Genomic DNA, 19,631 nt, shown 5'->3' on the forward strand with positions numbered 1-19,631 from the left:
GAAGGTTAATGAGCTGGAGCTCGTGGACACCCAGAGCACACACCACGACATGCACCCCTATTCACATATTTTTGAAAAGTACACACCAGGTTCTTGAAAATTGAGCACATTTTAGTGGACCCCTCTCTACAAGAAAGGGTAGCCGAATTCTCGGTCGAGACCATTCCAAGGTCCGACCACGATCATGTGAAAGGGCGGGCAGGGACCCCTTCGGCTCATAAGGACAAATCGAGATGGTCCTGTAATGACCTTTTGTTGCGGGATAAAGTTCTTGCCCAGGAGCTACTTACTGTGATAAAAGATTACTTTGTGGATAATGATAATGGGCAAGTGGATTTGCTGGGAGTCTGGGAGGTTTTCTAGGCCACATTGAGGGGAACCCTCATTGGTATGGGTGCAGGAAGACAGAGAGAGAGAGAGAGAGAGAACGAAGAAAAGCTAATTAGAGAGAAAATCTCAGCCATCCAGCCAGGGGGTAAGCTAAAATCCCAAAAGTTCCTGGAGAAATGGGCGGAGCTCCAACTACTCAAAGAGAAACTCTGAGCACGATTGGCCTGCCAAACGGAACGGAAGCTAGCTTTTCTGAAACAGAAATACATGGAGATGGGTTAGAAGGCTAATAAGAAGTTGAGAGAACTCAGGAACAGCTGTAGAGTAGACGCCCTCTATCCCTCAGGTGACCGAAAAATCCTGGAAGACGCCCAGATTGCAGAGGAATTCCGTCAATATTATAGAACCCTTTACTCCTCCGAACATCAGAGCGACGGTTCAGATGCTGATAGTTTCCTCGGCCCTCTCTCGATTCCATCCCTCCGTCCAGGAAAGGCGGACCCAATGAAATAATAGACACTATCAAGAGTGGGACTACTCCAGGTGATGATGGGTTTACGGTAACATTTTACAAATCCTTCCGTTCCACTCTCGCCCCCTTTATAGCCAGGCTATTCAATGGAGTTCTAGAATCGGGAGCTCTTCCTAATTCCATGTTAGCGGCCCTCATAGTGGTCATCCCTAAAGAAGGCAAGGACCCAGCCAATGCTCCTCTTACAGGCCCATTTCATTATTGAACAATGACGTAAAAATGTTAGCGAAACTCCTGGCCAATAGGCTAGTGCCGAACCTCCCCCTCTTAGTGCACGGGGACCAGTTGGGGTTTATCCCCGGGAGACAGGGAGCCGACAATATAAGCAAAACCCTGGACCTCTTCCACGAGGTAACAGCACTGGGAGCCCATCTAGTCTCAATAGACTCAGAAAACTGCGTTGAATGGCCCTACATTCACAAGGTGCTAAAGAGGATAGGTCTGGGAGAGAAGTTGGATAGCAGCCTTATACAGGGGCCCAATGGCGAGAGTAGCAGTCAATGGGTCCCATCTCTTCTCGCCTCCACCTCACCAGAGGGACAAGGAAGGATTGCCCCATCTCCCCTTTAATATACGGCCTGGCCATTGAACCCCTTGTCATCGCCATCAGAAGGGACCAGGAAATAAAGGGTAATGAATGCGGGGATAAGATGTTTAAGTAATCCCTCTTCGCCAACTATATACTCTGTTACTATTACACTCACCTGGTATCCACTGGGACGCCACCCAGCCCTGGTTGGATGATTTACACTTACGAACCCTCTCCCGGTCCCTTGATAAGACCTCTGGTTAAAGATGGGTCTGCAGTATAGGAGAGCTGGATTCAATACCAGATGTTTTCCCACCTCCCTTGGCCTCAACTCCTTCCTCCCACTTAGGCCTCCTCCTCACATTAATATTGTAAAAGGTGGATTCTCCGTCCTGCTCCTCGTGGCAGGGGTGCGTAGATGTGGGGGGCGAGCATCGACCAAGTTACTTCACTGGAGCAAGCCCCATGTGGGAATCCAGGCCTGCTGCGACTCTGTAGGTTTGCTGCTTTACAGTCTTTATATGCAGTTCTTATGTTCCTCTTAGTTCGAATAATGTCTTGCTTCTTTCCTTTTAGGTATGGAAAGGTATTTTGGTGGTGTCATGTAGTTTGAAGACGAGCATTGGCCGGTAGGCGAAAGTGAGGTGTGTGTGATGCTGTCCGGTGAGTAATGCGCGCTCTTTCGCCTTTTATATTGCTAACTTGTGTCTTTTCTCTCCTTGCAGGTTGCGATGTTCCTCGCCGAGCGCCGTAATGTTCCAGCAATGATACAGACCAGGAGATGACTACACAGGTAAGAATTGTGTGGCTTTCTTCATTTGGGAGGAAACAGGAGTAAAAGCTTACTAATGCTGTCTTTCTTTCTCCTCTTTCCAGGTTATGGTATTCCAGGATGCATGCGGTGCCGGATGATGGAGTTCGTACCTTCAGGTGATTGGAACTGAAGTCGGCGGTGGATTGAAGACAGGATACTGTTCCAGGTAAGTTTCATAGTGTTCTTTCTCTCTCTGCAGGTCCTTGGTTTCAGGTAAACTGGCATCAAAGAACTGGACACGGTGAGCGTTACGCTGCCCACAGCAGAATAATACAAATCATGTTCTGCTGTTTGGGTGCGGTTTAAATAGTCTCAGGTAAAAGTAGTCCAGGTAAAATAGTCCCAGGCCTGCCACACCCAAAAGACTAGACCGCATAGCTCAGTTCCTTGTAACTGAGCTATGTGTGTGCCTCCATGTTGGCTGAACGCCCCCCCCCCCCCCCCAAGTTAAATAGTCCCAAGTAAATAGTCCCATTCTAATATTGGTCTTCATGATGGTTATGAGCCTGGCGCCTAAGGACTGACTCCAAGTGTGTCTTGGATGAGGTTTTAAGGCCTTTGACCTGGCCCTAACTGGAAGGCTGACTTGCCAGTGAGGGCCAGGAGCAAGGGACATGACAGTTACTTGACATACTTATCCCATTCCCTCCCTCGTCTCCTATCACAAATTCGAACCTTCGACAAATTCTCGGGCCTCAAAATACATCTCTCCAAGTCAAGTGTAATGCCCATGGAGGGGAGACTCAAGGCACGACCAGTGAGAAAACTTGTGGTACGAGACTCGAGAGTGAATCCATTCGGTATTTGGGGGCGGTTCTCCCCAGGCATTTGAAATCTCTCTTCGCCTGCAATTATGCTCCACTCCTGGAGAAGATCAAAGCTCATCTCCGGCTTTGGAGTCCACTTAACTTATCCTGGTTTAGCTGGATGGTATCGATAAAAATTAACATTCTACCCAGACTCCTATACTTGGTCACAGCTCTCCCCCTCCCCCTGTCGGACTCCTTTTTCGTGACTCTTCAGAACATGACCCAACAGTTTATCTGCAGGGGAAAAGGCTGAGAGTGAAACATACCATGCTGACCTTGCCCAGAGACCCAGGGGGATTTGGCCTTCCAGACCTTAAACTATACTTTAAAGCAGCACAGTTTCGGGTGATGTTGGAACATTCGAGGGACGACATCGGGACTTACTGGACATACATCGAGGACATTCACACCCACCCCAGAAAATTAAGAGACCATTTGTGGTCCGCAACCAAAGATACACCCCCCCACCTCAGCTCCCACCCCACACTAGCAGTGTTCTTGGTACTGTGGAAGCGTAATAAAGCCAACCTACTACTTTCTACCTCTGCCCACCCCCCTGAAGTCTTTGTGGGTCCCTCCTCTTGATTTGGGTAAAATGGGCTTCCGCTCTGATCAGAAGTTGTCAGACATGGGCCTCGAGAGAGCAGCGCAACGGTTCAGGGATCACACCTTCATTGACTATGACTCTCTACAGTAGGCAACGGCCCTGTCCGCACTCTCAGTATTTGAATACTTGAGATTTAACGCCATCTTGAACAACCCCAAGTGGTGTAAGGAGCTCTCCCGACCGCTTCTCCCCTTTGAAAGGATTATCGCAGAGTCCCCCAACAGGAAAAGACTACTCTGAAAAACGTATAGAGCTTTGATCACGGCAGACCTTCCACCTAGACAGACCTTTAAAGGTTTTTGGGCAGACAAGGTGGGGGAGGAGACTGAAGAACACAATATGTAAAACAACGCTGGCAGGATCCCTCTATACAGCTGCAATGGAACATAACGTCAAAATACAGCCCGCCTGGCACCTCCCCCACACCCCCCTGCTAGACTGTCAAAAATGTTCACGGGGGTCTCGCCTCTCTGGCAGAGGCAATGTGGCCAACAAGGAACATGGTACCACATGTGGTGTTTCTGTCCCATTGTACAAATGTACTGGTCTGAACTGTTGAGCTGGATGAAGGACATGGAGGGATCTACCTAAAATTGCATCCCATTGATCTCTTGCTTGGCGTTCCCTCCCCTGGGGACAACTCTTCCAACTTTCACTGAGTAGTGGGAGCCATGCTGCGGGCAGGGAGGACAGACCTAGTGCAGAAGTGGAAGAGCAAAGCCACCCCATCCAGGAATCAATGGCTCACCAAACTGTGGAATATCTTCACGTATGAAAAGATCTCGTCAATAGTTTCCGACAGGATGGACAAATTCATGGTTGAATGGGGAGCAGTCCTTTTTGGGGGAAGAGTGGTCGCTCCTTCAACTTTTGAATCCATGAACTTTGCAGCTGCTGCTGGTTCACTTTTGCATGTTCTTTTCAGGTTTGTTATTATGCTCTCCCCTTGATAGCGTTTGGTGACCCCTTTGCACTCAATAGTTGTATGGCAGTTCCTCCACAATGGGGATGTTTTGACTTTGTTCCTGTGTTTATCCCAGTCAGTGGGCCGGTCCGGATAGCAGTATTGTGGGGGGTCGGTCAAAATGGGTGTCGTCATTATTGGTTCTGTATTGAAGTACAAAGTGTTGGTTTTTGACAAATACCCAATAAAATAAAATAAATAAAAATCAGAATTGCGAAATAGGCAAATAGTGGCAGAAAGAGACCCACAACTAGTAAACCAATTACCTCAAACTGAGATATTGATCGTAATTACAAAAAAAAACATTTGATGTTGAACAGATGTCATCTAAAGGAAAGTCATGAAATATTTTCTTCACCTCAATCCTTTGAAAACAGGTTCTATTATTTCCTTCTACTCCATTTCTTCCTCCCCCTTTCCCTCCCAGTGCTTGTAATTGGAGTGTAAGCTTTGACCCCTCCTTCTCCTTTTCTCTGCATATTTCTTCCACTGCCTGATCCTGTAGCTATGCTCTTTTTAGCATCCACCGTGCTCAACCCAATCTTTCTTTTCATGCTACCAAGCTTCTTCTTTCCCGTCTAGTTTTCTTTCATGTCGACTATTGCTCATCTCTTCTCCTTGGTTTTCCTACTTATCTTCTACCTCTTCGCTCTGTCTGTTCCTCTCTTCTCTTTCTTCTCGATCCTCTATCACACCTTCTTCTCTGTATATCGTTTTCCTTTCAAATCTGCTTGCCGTTATCATTTTCTCTCCATTGTCTAAGTGTATCCATGGTCTTGCTCCCCTTTACCTCTCCACTTCTCATTGTATTCTCCTCCACGTGCCCTCTGTTTCCAGAATCAGTTTCTTCTCTGTTCCTCACCGCCCTTGTGCGTCCTCTCATTTGCATATCTTTGCCCTCCTTACTACCAAACATTGGAATGCTCTCCCTCTCTCTTTTCATTCTTCCTCTTCTCTGCGTATATTTCAGACCAATATTAAGACCCATCTTCTATTAACCCTTACCAACAATTAAACTCTATCCTCTCTCAATTCTTCTATTTGGATTTACCTGGAATATATTGCCCACTTTTATAGTACAGTTCTTTATTTTGTACAAGCGCTTTTGTAGAAAAGCGCCATATGAATTGAATAAAAATACAAAATACAAACAAACTAACGGAAAAAATAAAAATTGCAAAATAATTAAATATTAGGTCCAATGCTGAGGCAGTTACCATTGTGCAAAGCAGCGAGAATGGCTTGGACGTTAAGAACAGGAATCTGTATTTAACTGCCTATATAATTAGTTCCCTACACAAAATTAATTAGATTACCTAATCTCTAACAGCCTAGATAAATCATCTACTGACAGCCGTAATGTTAATGTACCTACTGCTAATATTGGAGTTGCATGCAGTACATCCATCTCGCATATGTTATATTTCTATCCAATGGGCAGGCTATGCAGATGAGATGGTTTTAATAGACTGAACACTGATTGGTGTGCAAGAAAATACAGTTTCAGTCCCCCAAGAGATACAATCTGAACAGAGGTGAACTTTCACTAATCAAAACCCTTTTTTCTGATGAAACAATTATCATTAGACCAGCCGATAAAGGAGGGGCAATAGTCATCCAGGACACCACGCAATACCACCAAGAGTGCATGCGCCAACTATCCAATACCAACACCTACCTTGAACTGGATCACAATCCCATCAGAGAAATCAAAACAGAACTAGAATCTATACTAGACTTGACCATGGAGAATGAGTGTATCACCAGTAAAACTAGGGCATATCTTTTGACTCCATATCCCAGAATGCTGCATCTCTACATGTTACCTAAGATCCACAAGAGTTGCAGCCACTGGTAGTATCCTACAACCACTAGGAACCTACATAGATTTCTTTTTGCAACCCATCATACAAAACACTGCAACGTACGTTAAAGATACTACGCATTTTCTTTAAATCCTCAAGCAAATCGAACTAACAGAGAATGATATACTGTTTACCATCGACGTAGTAAGTCTTTATACAAGTATTCCTCACGACCTGGGTCAGAGAGTAGTTGATACCCTATTATTACAAGCTGGCGAAATAGGAGCAAATAAAGAATTCCTAATGATCCTTTTAAACTTCATTTCACATCATTCTTGTTTCGAATACCAGCAGAAATTCTACTTACAGAAGTCAGGAACCGCAATGGGGGCCACCATGGCTCCCGCATACGCCAATTGTTTCATGTACTAGTTTGAAATGACACACATCATGGAAAACCCAAGATGGAAAAGATACATAAAAAAATGGGTCCGATACATTGACATTTTCGGTGTATGGACTGGAAATAAACAGGAATTGGATGAATTTTTGGATTATCTCAACAAGATCGATAACAGGATCCAATTTACTTTAGAGATTGGGAACCCAAACATACACTATCTGGACGTGGAACCATTATTAAAGACACAAGGATTGATACCACTTTGTATTCAAAACCAACGGATCAGAATAATTTACTCCACCGCTTCAGCTTTCACCCTCCGAACATTTTACGCAATCTTCCATATGGGCAGATGTTAAGAATCAAAAGGATCATAAGCAATCAGGAAGACTGAGAGACAACTCGATATACTATAGGAGAAATTGCTGCAATTGAGAGGCTATCCACAAGCAGACCTGCAAATGGCTCGGAATAAGACCAGTAGACAAGAACGTGATCAATTATTGATCAAAAAAGCAGTAGTCTGAGGAACCTACTAGTTAACACCCAAGGAAAATCTGTAAATAAAATCCCAGACAAACATCCAGGAACATTTCCCTGCATGAGTTGCGGGAATTGTAACAACGTCATTAAGGGTAATATAGTATTGCATCCCAGAACAGGAGAGAAAATCAAATTGAAACATCACACCACTTGCTTATCTGAGGATGTAGTGTATGCTATAAAGTGCCCCTGTGGAAAATTCTATGTGGGGGAGACTTCAAGGAAAATAAGAGTACGCCTCAACGAGCACGATTCGTGCATAAGAAATGATTATCAGACATCGGCAGTGGCAAGACATTTTAAAGAAAATGGACACACTATTACACAAATGCGATTTCAAGTTCTGGAGGTAATTTCCACTAATGGAGGCAACAGAGACAAACAAATTAAGAGCACAGCAAGAAGCATTTTGGATCAATAGACTGGACTCTCTCACCCCTGGTGGAATGAACAAAACTAGATTTGAGTTGCTTTCTGTAGTACCATAAACCATGAGATGGATGATGTCCCTTAAGCATGGAATAAACACCATATGGATAAATGTAGCAAACTAAGCCGTCAACACGAGTCGTCATATTAAGAATATCCACTTCAGCGCATGATCATCCACATTTTTGTTTTTCTGTTTTACTCTTTATTTTTCAACATGCGCATTTGAGACAATCTGGGACTCTATTCTAATCTCTTTTGCATATTTGTCTTCTTCTAATTTTCTTCTCCTCCTTAGTTCATTAGGCAAGAAAAGGAAGCAATTATGGTTATATAACTTCACACATCTTTTGTCTTTCTGTAATCTCTCTTGACACACAGCTACGACACATGGTTTTGATCTAGCCATTTTATTAGTCTGGACTGGCTTTACAGCATGCGCACATCAGGTCACTATCTCTAATTTGGTATGCTTTATTGTATTTTGGCCACCTCATGGTATGACTGTACCAATATGCTATTGATGGATAAGGATGGCTGTAGGGTAACTATATGTCTTATATGAGTAGTAAGTTTAGGCAGGAGTGCAATTAATGCATGTTTTATGAGAGTAAAAACCTCGACCAGACGGCACCTTGATTGCAATGCACTGTGATAACAGGTATGGACCATCTTTGTTTCCCCAAAGAGATTACTAGAACATATTGAATAGGTAATACACATACGCACAGATGGATAGTTTACATCAGTGTAATTTTTTCGGTTTCCCCATAACTATTATCAGAACTTTTTGAAAATGTAACACACGCATATGGAAAGTTTACATTAGAGTTATTTTTCCCAATATGAGTGTCATTTTGGTTTAACATGAGACGAACTTTCAACTGGATTTATTTATAGCATACGATCGTCTTAACATATGGACCCGTTTTTATGGCAACCCATATGATGATTATCCATTTGCGGTATAGCTCGTTTAGTTTCACACACCACTCCACAATGGACGCCGTACGTGGTTTCCATGACAACTAACAGCACAACACTAAGGAAAGAGTTTGGGCAGCGTTCACACGCCTTGTCCAGTATGAGCCCACGAATCTCAACAGGTAAGAACAGTGTATGGATTGAGGGATACATTTTCACACCCCTTTGACGCGCTGTATAGTAGTTCTCATATACATTTTATGTTTATTTATATTCTTACCTTAGGACGACATTCACCCAGATCTGAGCGCGGCAGCCCAGTAAGACACCATTAACCACACTGTGTCAACACGGTAAGAGCAAACATTTTAGGAATGCCGTATGTGCATAATTTATTTTTGTATGCACACCGATAGTGACCAGTTGTTTATAGCATAATATTGACATATCCACGTATCACCATTATTTTTTAGAACTGGCACAGAGCGCCACATTGGCAGTTCAGTTTTTTCTCTTTTTTTCTCTTTTTCCCGACTTCACTGACGCTTTGATGACATGCATATCTCATTATGAGTATTTACAACCGCTCTAACTGTCCTCATTGTGTTTTCTTATGTCTTTACAACCACATTCCATCCGTGCATCGTACATCGGAAATGCATACTACGTCTGTACTGTTTACTTTTCACCTTGAAACGTTATGAAATGCACTATCATCATTTGCTCATGCGTCTGTCATACTGCACTGAACGACTTGTTTTGTTAATTTGGTGTTCACTGCTATTTGAATCTGTTGGGACCAGGGTACGAGCTTTTTAATTTGTGATCTGGTTTGGGTTTATGGTTTGGTTTGTGTGTTTTTGAACATGCTTTGTATTTTAATTTCATGATCATGTTTGGGTGTTCCTCTTGCTGAGACAACAATTATGTTGCACATTAGAGATTGTTCAATAGATGCATATTATGATGCATATTGCGATTTGCAGGCCCTGACGAAGGAGATAAATTCTGAAATGCATTGGCCATATTTAGAGCAAATCTTTTTCTTTTTTGTTTGGTCCCATAAGCATCTGCACTAAAAGGAACCACCAAGGGAGGACTCCTAGCCCCAAATTTAGAATTTGCATTATATTGCTGCACAATGTGCAGCCTATTGGAAATCAGGTTCTTCATCCTACCCTCCTGTTAAGATAGAATGCACCACTGGACATACCATACACACTACAATCTATGGTACTACCATGATATTCTCGGGATTCCTGTAAGTTTCACACGGTGCGTTGTAATGCAGATGCACAGAGAAGGATAAATAAAAGTCTGGGGTTCACTTTCAATACACTGCTGAAATGGGATTAAGGGGGAATTAAAGAAATAGAGCCAACATATTAGTCGGTTAGAAAAACATGGGCTATACAGCATCTTCGAGACACGTATGAAAAGGGGCAGTTTGTTACCAAGGAAACATTTGTTTCTGAGTTTGGAGGAGGGGGGATTTTCGCCTAGTTTTTCAATATTTCAGAACGTGTGAGCCTTCCGGGATTAGTGTCCCAGCTTCCTCATGGAACGATGCATTCTGCGATTCTTAAATACATCATTGTCGATGCGGGTTGTAGAAGAATGGTGTCTAAAATACATAAAATAAAACACTTAAACTCCTCTTGAGGCTACATTTAGGTGGCGAGACGACTCGAGACATTACATTGAGGATTCAGCATGGAAATGTGTTAGCAGGTTTACTAGTAAAGGGTCTAGCATTGCCAAATTCAAACTAATACAGTTTAGGATATTCCAATAAATTGATATAACTCCAAATTAACCGGTTAGTTATGATCCTTTGGAAACTGGGGACACATTCGCTAAAGACGAAGACAATGATGTTTTTGCCATTTAATATGGGTTTGTAATTCAGCAGTTCTGGCTGGTGATTCTTTCAAAAATGTCTGAAATCTGGGAAACAATATCCCCTGATTTTCCACTGAGATTCTCTGCGCTGCATGGTGGATAGATCCTCCGACATTCCTAAACACTCATACTAGATGCTGTGTGGACCTTTGGATCCTGGCAAAACCTCAGTCTCATATCCGGGAATAGCAGCACCGTCTGTTACTGCTTGGATGAGAGATTTGGTATGGTGTTGTGCAAGAGGAATAATGGTAATCTAATCCAAGCTGGGCAGAGCCCTAGTGATGCATGGTCACCTTTCAGGCTTTATCTTCACAGTTTCACAAACCCAATTTATGTGCTGAAAGTCCATCATCCTGCAGTTGACACTAGGTGTTTGCACTGTGTTCCATGTTCATTGGGGCCTTAAGCTTAAGTTTGTTAAGTTTCAAATAGTCGATGCTGGGAGATACTTCTGATGTGCATACTCTGGTTCCTGAACCCTGGAAGTTTGGGTCAAAAAGAGGGATGTGGATTCTATGCAACACTGAGATCTTTAAAGGTTTTTTTTAAAAACGTCATCCTTCAGCGAGTAATCATAAATTTGAGCAAGATCACGTAAGCACCATCATTCAGCACAACTGTCAATATTAGGAATGTCTAGAGCCAAAGTCTGCAGAAAGCTACATGTCTTTAGGACATTCTGTACACTGGCCTACCCAAATCACAACATAATCAGATATGGCGTGGGTGCTGGAATACCAGATGCAGATAGTTGCTCCACACAGATTTGCAAAAAATGTGTTTTACGAGGCTTGTTTTATTTCGGCATTTGTTACTGCATGGTGGATAATTGAGGCATATATTAATACGGCAAGATAAATAGGAAAGGCCTAGAAAAAACATAAGTCATATTGAAACAGCCCAAAGGATAATGCACACAAATGTATTACCTTTAGTGTTTCTTGAAGATTGTATAGCTCGCCTCTCATGAGATTTGTATTACTTTTCTCATTTTCAGTGACATGACTTTCATGACCAAGATTGATATTCTCGAGCACTCTGCAGCTGTGCTTCAACTCTTCCAATTCTGCAACGAACAAAAACATAAGTATGTTAAACTGAGCAGACAAAAAAAAAGTATCTTTGCCTTGCAAAGGTAATTAAAAAAGAAAAACACAAAGGTGTAAACAATCTATACCAACATATTTTTTAAATCGGTCCATCCATTGTGAATAAAAACAATTGAGATAAATAATGGGAATTTCATTTCATAACCTAAGAACGTTAAAAACACATCCAAAACAACTAGCACTATAGCATTATCTGGTCACAAGTTGGAAAGTGGCTCTATACCTACATCACTCCTAGAAGCTAAAGGCCTCATCGACTGTGACAAACTGTCTTCATGCATATAATAGCAAATAAAAACAAAGAAATACTCTAAAACCCATCACAATTATAAATTAACTTTTAAGCAAACTCATTTAGAGCAAGGCCACAGCCAAATAAACTTCAGAAATTAATAACAATTAGAAAGTGGAAGGGTGCAAACATGACTTGAAAGAAAAAAACATGAACTATGACATATTGTTTTACCAATTATAAAAGCTGTATAAAGAAAGTTCGCTAAAACAGCATGTCTCTTTAGTACTATATGCTTTCAGGAAGCTCATGGCTTCCTCGATATGTCTGAACCCATGCTTCTTGAGGTGCGGTCCAATCAATTTTTTCGCAGGACAAAAGATGAATAACTGGTTTCAATACAACCTTGGGCCCATTTCGAAGTAAAAACTGTAAAGAGAAAAATATCTACGCGCAAAACAGTTAATATAATTCAGTGTGTTGACTATTCAGTCCAGGATAGAGCGAGTTGCATGTTAAACCGCCCTCTTTCGAGAGAGTTCAAGACCCCAGTAGATTTTTTATATTCAAATATAAAGATGTTTTTACACCAAGAGAGCTATGTAATGTATTCTTCTAATTGATTCCTTCCTCTTAAGGATTCCTCATCCATGATAGAATCCATAGCAATAAGTTGATCTAGAGCACGGAGGAGAGCAAGGGGACCACCTAAACCAGAAATCCCTCCCTGAAATGAAAACCAAGAAGTGTTATTTAGCATGTGTTCAGAGAAGCCCACATTGCAGCTTAAATGTCCAAGAAAGGACCCCCACCTCTGTAGGGCAGATGTGGCAGCCAGACCTATGGTGGAAGAGCTCTGAGATCTTCCAGTATATCAATTCCAGCCAGATCATCCATTCCAAAACGCAGTGCATGATACACATGGATGGTGTTTAGATGGTCACAGCAGTGCTCGAACATGCAAGCATAACAAAAAAAGTATCCCCAACGTCCCCCTTCCAAGACCTATCAGCTGAGAGCTCGCACTTGGTCCAACTGATGCCATCAGGAAGAAGAATGGGGGCAGAGAAAAAAAAAACACTGGCAGATGGATCTTTTTAGGCAGATGAGAATTAGCGACCACCTTTGGAAGGAAATCTCACACTCAAAGTCACTGTCTCTTCGGAGAAAACGAAAGAAGGAGTTTCAACAGACAACGTTTAACGCTCAATGACTCGCCTCATGGAAGTGATGGCAGGCAGGAAAATCACCTTTATTGTGCGCAATCTAAGAGAAAACGAATGCAGATCTCAGATGGAGCACCAATACAGAATGGTAACACTACATTTAAATCTCAAGCCTGAACCACAAACTGACCTGGTGGAAACCGATTACACAATTGCTGCACAAACTGCCTAACAGTGTGAAGGGGTCCTTTTAAAGAAGACAGCTGCCAGGTACCACTTTCACGGTGCAAATTGCAGGTACATTCGGACAAAGACAGAAGAAAATACAACACAGAAGAAATGCGACAGGATAAAGATGTAGGTCCCTCTCCAGTTACCAAGCTGAGAAATTATGCCAACTGGAGGAATCGAGACTTGGTAGCAGATCTTCGAGATGAGAGGAAAACAATCAGGATGTTGCCCAACAAGTTCCACTACTTGTATCAGCCTCTCTGCAGACGAGCATGAAGGTTCAGACTGCTAAGGATAGGATGGAGGACCTGCCTGTACGACTGGGAGAGCAGAGCCACTCCCAAGGAAGTGCCAGAGGGGGTCAGAAGGACATGTCCAGCAAATGCGAATAGCCCGTTCTCGGGGTCCAGCCAAGGGCGTTGAATATTAACATGTACCCTAATAGGCAAGCGCAGTTTCCTAAGAACCAGCAGACCAACAGGGATCAGTGGGAATGCATAGTGGAGGTTGAACTTCCAATCTACCATTAATGCATCCCCAGAGCTCCCTGCCGAGTAAATTCCCTGGAGCAGAACAACTCACTTCCTGTTCACACTTAAAGCTGTGACAAATCCAGGGAAATCATCACCTCTCCCCAATGAGGAGCAAACACCTTTGTAAATAGGTGGGTGAGTCAGCTACACTGAACAACCGCTATGGGGCAGGATAAGTGGAATCCCTCTGGAAGGCACTCCCTTGAGAGGGGCATAAGTTACCATCATCACCACCCCACACCCTCCGGACACCAACATCTTCATGGGTTATACAGGGGCCAAGGAACAAGTAACTTACCTGTAACTGTTGTTCTCCAGCATGGGTCTGGCATGGATTCACATGCTCATGAATATTACCCGTCGTCAGGCTGGGAATCCTCGGTAAAGAAAAAACCAGTATCAGTTTCGTTTCGGATCTGTCTTTCTTAGTAGTAACCAATCACTGATCTCTGGGTCATACTGCCCCCAGCCAATGACTGCCCTCTCCCTAAGCCCCTCCCCTGGCAGCCATCCTCAAATTTGGTAGCACATAAAGTGGCAGTATGACCAAGTGAAGAGCCGCAGAGGGGAAGGAGAGAGGGTTCGCATGTGAATCCATGCCAGACCCATGCTGGAGAACACCAGTTACAGGTAAGTAACTTGTTCCTTCTCCAGCATGGGGTCTGGCATGGATTCACATGCTCATGAATATAAGAATACATAGCACCATACACATGCACAACCACGGGAGGTAGCAACAGGCTCATCATTAAGCAATGCAACAACTCAACATTAAGCATCTCTTACCTCCTCACCAGGCTCACCTTAAGCGAACAGGTTGCGCAGCACTGCTTGGCCGACTCTGGACTCCTCCCTGGAGTCTCGATCGACACAGTAGAATCTTGTGAAGGTGTGCGTCGACCTCCACGTAGCAGCCCTGCAGATGTCCAGCAGAGGCACACCAGACAGGAACGCCGTGGTAGCAGCGATCGCTCTGGTCGAATGGGCTCTCGGACGGCCGGCAGCGGTTGGTTTGCCAACCGGTGACAGTGCATGACGCAACCGGAGAGCCATCTGGAAATGGAAGCCTTCGAAAGAGCCTTCCCTTGATTCACAGGTCTTAAGTTCACAAACAGCTGTGATGTCTTCCGAAAAAGTCTTCGTGCGGTCCACGTAGAATTTCAGCGCTCTAGCTACGTCCAGCGAGTGCAGAGTCCTCTCGGCCTGCGACGAAGGCGACGGGAAGAAAACTGACAACACCAAGGGCTCGTTGAGGTGGAAGTCCGGCGGCACCTTGGGCATAAAGGAGGGGTGCGTCCTCAGCACCACCCTCGTGTCGTGAAAAGTCAAGTATGGAGGCTTGCACGATAGGGCCTGGATCTCTCCCACTCGTCGTGCGGAGGTGATGGCCACGAGAAATGCTGTCTTCCACGACAGGAACCTCAACGGCGCCGAATGCATAGGCTCGAATGGGGCCCCCATGAGCCTGGTCAGCACCACGTTGAGCTCCCACGCCGGGCAGGGGCCTTCACCGGCTGGAACGATCGGAATAGTTCCTTCATAAATTCCTTCACCAGGCGATGAGACCACAAGGACGCCCGTCCTGTAGTTCTGGTGTATCGGGAGATGGCAGCCAGATGTATTTTGATGGAGGCGTGAGCCAGTCCAGCTTTGGCCAGCGACAGTAGGTACGGCAATACTTGAGGGGCCGTAATCCGCAGAGGGTTAATCTTCTGTGCATGGCACCAGACAGAGAACCTCTTCCACTTATGTCCATAGCACTTGAGAGTTGAGGACGCCCTGGCTTTTGCAAGAACCTCTCTGCAGTCAGCCGGGATATCCTCCAAACTCTAGTGCTGCAGGAGCCAAGACTGCAAGTTCAGCGACTCCGTGTCGTGATGAAGAATGGCGCCTCCTTCTCTGGAGAGAAGATCCGCGTCCGTCGCCAGCTTGATTGGTGGGGACGTCGACAAGTCCAGAAGGTCCGGGAACCAGATCTGTTTCGGCCACGCCGGTGCGACTAGGATCATCCTTCACCTGGACCTCTTGAGCTGGTTGATGAGGCGGAGCAGCAACGGCAACGGAGGGAACGCGTACAGGAATAGTCTGTCCCAAGGGAACGAGAAAGCATCGGCCATGCTCCTCGGCTGTGTGAACCTGCTAGCGAACCTCTGGCACTTGGAGTTTGTCGCTGTCACAAACAGGTCGATCTGGGGTTTGCCCCATCGTTGGAAGAGCCGATCCACATGGTCCTGGCGTAGTTCCCACTCGTGGCACGAGCGCAGCTCCCTGCTGAGTGAGTCGGCAATGGGTTTTTTTTATTCCTCCCAACTGGAAGGGAACCAGAAAAATCCCCTGGGCGACGGTCCAGTGCCACAGATCCTGGGCCTCCTTGGATAGGGCTGGGGATCTGGTGCCTCCCTGCTTCCGGATGTAGAACATCGTGGTGGTGCTGTCGGTGAAGATCCTCACCACTTTGTTCTTGAGGGACGGAAGTAACGATTTGAGCCCCCAGAACACGGCTCGTAGCTCCAGGATGTTGATGTGGAGAGACCTCTCCTCCGGGAGCCAGAGGCTTCTCGTGTGGAGATCTCCGGTGTGGGCCCCCATCCCTCCAGAGAGGCGTCCGTCGTCACCGTCTCCTGATACACCGGGGTCTGAAAGTCCATGCCTGCCGTGAGGTGCGCACGGGTACCCCACCATAGAATCGCCCGACGGAACTCCTCGTCGAGCGGGATCCTGTCTTCGAAGCTGCCCGCCGCTTGAATCCAGCGGGCGTCGAGGAACTCTTGTAGCGGACGCATCCAAAGTCTGCAAAGGGGCACAAGGTAGATGCATGAGGACATCATCCCGAGGAGGGACTTGATGGACCTCACCCTGGCCACATCAGTGGCTAACAGGCGCTGCACCTTGCCCAAAATGGCCTTCGTCCTTTCTTCCGACGGAGATGCCAATCGCTCCACTGTATCGAGCTTCGCTCCCAGAAACAGTGCCACCTCCGACGGAACCAGGTGGGATTTGGGGTAGTTGATGGCAAATCCCAGTTCCGTGAGCAGGCGGACGGTCCTCGCTGTGTGTTCAACGGCGAGTTCTCTTGACCTTGCACGGATCAGCCAGTCGTCCAGGTAGGGGTAGACGTGGATCTCCTTCAGGCGCAGCCGCACCGCCACTGGTGCGAGGCACTTGGTGAACACCCTGGGTACCGACTTTAATCCGAACGGCAGGGCTCTGAATTGGTAGTGACGCCCCTGGACTACGAGTCTGAGGAACTTTGTGTCCTTTTAGAATGGGGATGTGGAAGTAAGCATCCTCCAGGTCCAACGACGATAGGAAGTCGCCCTCCTCCAGTTGTCGCAGCATGTGCTGGAGGGTGACCATCCTGAATTTCTGTGCCTTGATGTACTTGTTTAACCGACGCAGGTCCAGGATGGGCGCCAACCGCCTGTCTTCTTTCTGACGAGGAAGTACCTTGAGTATACTCGAGGAGCCCTGGAGCCTCTTGGGGACGAGCTCGATGGCACCTTTCTTGAGCATCGCCCTTACCTCCAACAGCAGTTGAGGGATGTGATGTTCCATCCTGGCCACGGGAGGAATGCAAGGACACTTCTTTTGAAATTCTAGCGAGTGTCCGCGGGACAGGGTGTCCAGCACCCAACGGTCGGTGGAGATGGACTCCCACACGCTGACAAACTTCGTCAACCGGCCTCCCACCAGGGTGCTTCGGTGGGGGCCCCGACGCTACGGCCGGTTCAGTCCTGCTTGGAAGAGGCCTTGCCGCCTTGGCCTCCTTGACGACGGCGGCGAGACCCTCCTTGCTTGCCGCAAACTCTGTAGGCCTCCTGGGACGAGGAGCGGGCCGCTGGCGGTATGTAGAAGAGCCACCGCTGGTTCCCTTGGAGGCTCCCTGTCTGCCTCCGGAGCTCCGAAAGGGCCGCTGTTGCTAAAGGACTCCTAGGGCTCGGGCTGTCTTTGTGTCGGTCTTGATGGCCTGGAGGGACTCATCCACCGTCTTCCCAAACAGGTTGTTGCTGTTGAACGGCATATCCAACACTCTGGTCTGGACGTCCTGGCGAAAGTCCGTAGCCTTGAGCCATCCCCGTCGTCGAAGGCAAACCCCTTTGCCCAGCTAGCGAAATCCGGTATCGGCAATGTCCGTTGCCACCGTTATGGTGTGATCCGACGCCACCTCACCTTCCTGCAGAATCTGTAGGGCCTCAGCCCTCTTGTCGTCCGGTAGGAAGTCTAGCAGGGGAGCTATCTTGAACCAGAGCTCCCTGTCGTAACGGGCCACAATCGCTAAGGCATTGGCCGCCTTAATCGTCGTCGCCGCCGACGAGATGACTCGTCGTCCCATGGAGTCCAACTTCTTGCCCTCGCTGTCCGGCGGGGAAGTGGAAGTTGAAGCCACCGCACCCGCCGCTTTCTTCTTGGCAGCTGCCGAGACGACCAAATCCGGCGCAGGCTGGGCCCTGAGGCACAAGGCGGCAGCGTCGGGAACCCGGTACTACTTCTCATACCTGTCCCTTTTGGCGGGTGTCATGGAAGGGTTCTTCAGGATAGCCAGCCCTTCGTCCCAGATGTTGTCCAGCAACGGTACCGCAAGGACCGTCTTTCTCTTGGCCTCCCGTCATTGGTAAAGAAAGCCTTTCTTTTTCTGTTCCTCAGGGCAGAGCTGGAAGAGCTTGGATGCCCTGGCTATCATGGCATGGAAAGAGCCAATTTCGTCGGGCGGAGAGGCCCGAGGGGGTGTGTGATGAAGAAATGTCCATTGTATCATCGCCACCGTCGTCGTCCATCCCCGTCGCTGTATCCGTCGCCGTATCATCTCGAGGGTCCGGCGAGGGGGATGAGGGGTCTACAGGCCTTGTGGGCACAAAGGGCGGTGCGGGGTGGACTCTCCTCCTCTTGTTCGGAGGGCTTCCCGACGGTCCAGGTTCTGGTTCCTCCGTCGGGGTCTGTGGTAACCTCTTCTTTATCTCAGTACATAATGATTGGATCGTTAACAAAATGGCCGCCGAGCTATCCTGGGGCTCGGGCAATGGCTGAGACGGGCGGGATGGCTGCTCCACCGGGCCCTCGTCGTCGCCATCGTCGCTATCTTCGATCACATCAGCAGGATCCTTCCCCTGGGATCGAACCTCTCGTTGAGGCCTTCAAACCTCTCGTTGAGGCCTTTCACGGTTTCCACCAGATCCTCCCCGGAGGCTGAATCCGAGTCCGTAATGGCCACCGGCCCCCCCCTCTTTTTCCACCGGGGTCTTCACGGGGGTCTTAACGATGGGCTGGAAAGAGGATTCCCTCCGCGGTGGCAGGGAAACTCTGGGCCCCAAGGCCGCCTCCACTGGCGTAGTCTCTGCCGGCTTCGCCAGGGCCGCTGCGACAACCTCAATAGAGGCCTTTGCCGGGTGGATCAAGGCCCTCACCACCTTAGGTGCGTCCTGGGCCTTCGCTTTGGGGGGAGGGTCATCGCCTCGCTCCCCCTCAGCTCCCTTCGAGATCGACCGGGGCCTCTCCAGAAGCTTACCCGGGTTCTCGGACTTCCTCTTCCCTGAACCAGAGCACTGGCTCGCGGTTGATCGTGCTGGGGAAGTCGCGCCGTACTTGGCAGCCGAAGAGCCCGACCTTTTCGGCGCTCCCGGTGCCCGCGGACTCGCGGTGCTTGGCCTCCTGTTGGGCCCCCGTCGCCGGGGCGCCCTCACAGGATTTAGAAGACCGCTCAGACTTTTTCTTCGCCTTCTCACCTGCTGTGCCCTTCTCCAGCCAGGCGGCAAGGCGGGAACGACGATC

The 19,631-nt window shown here is 47.1% G+C and overlaps 1 protein-coding gene across 3 annotated transcripts in view; it reads right to left on the reverse strand.

The window, feature by feature from the left end:
- Window positions 1-19,631, reverse strand: part of KIF20B (kinesin family member 20B) — a 2,369,321-nt gene that overhangs the window by 513,345 nt on the left and 1,836,345 nt on the right. For all 3 annotated transcript variants that reach the window (XM_069611316.1, XM_069611317.1, XM_069611318.1), the window contains exon 25: window positions 11,524-11,660. In XM_069611316.1, the coding sequence (XP_069467417.1) occupies window positions 11,524-11,660 (137 nt within the window). The remainder of the gene's footprint in view (window positions 1-11,523; window positions 11,661-19,631) is intronic.

Source organism: Ambystoma mexicanum, chromosome 8, assembly GCF_040938575.1.
Source record: "Ambystoma mexicanum isolate Mex_15411 chromosome 8, UKY_AmexF1_1, whole genome shotgun sequence".
Classification (NCBI taxonomy): Eukaryota; Metazoa; Chordata; class Amphibia; order Caudata; family Ambystomatidae; genus Ambystoma; species Ambystoma mexicanum.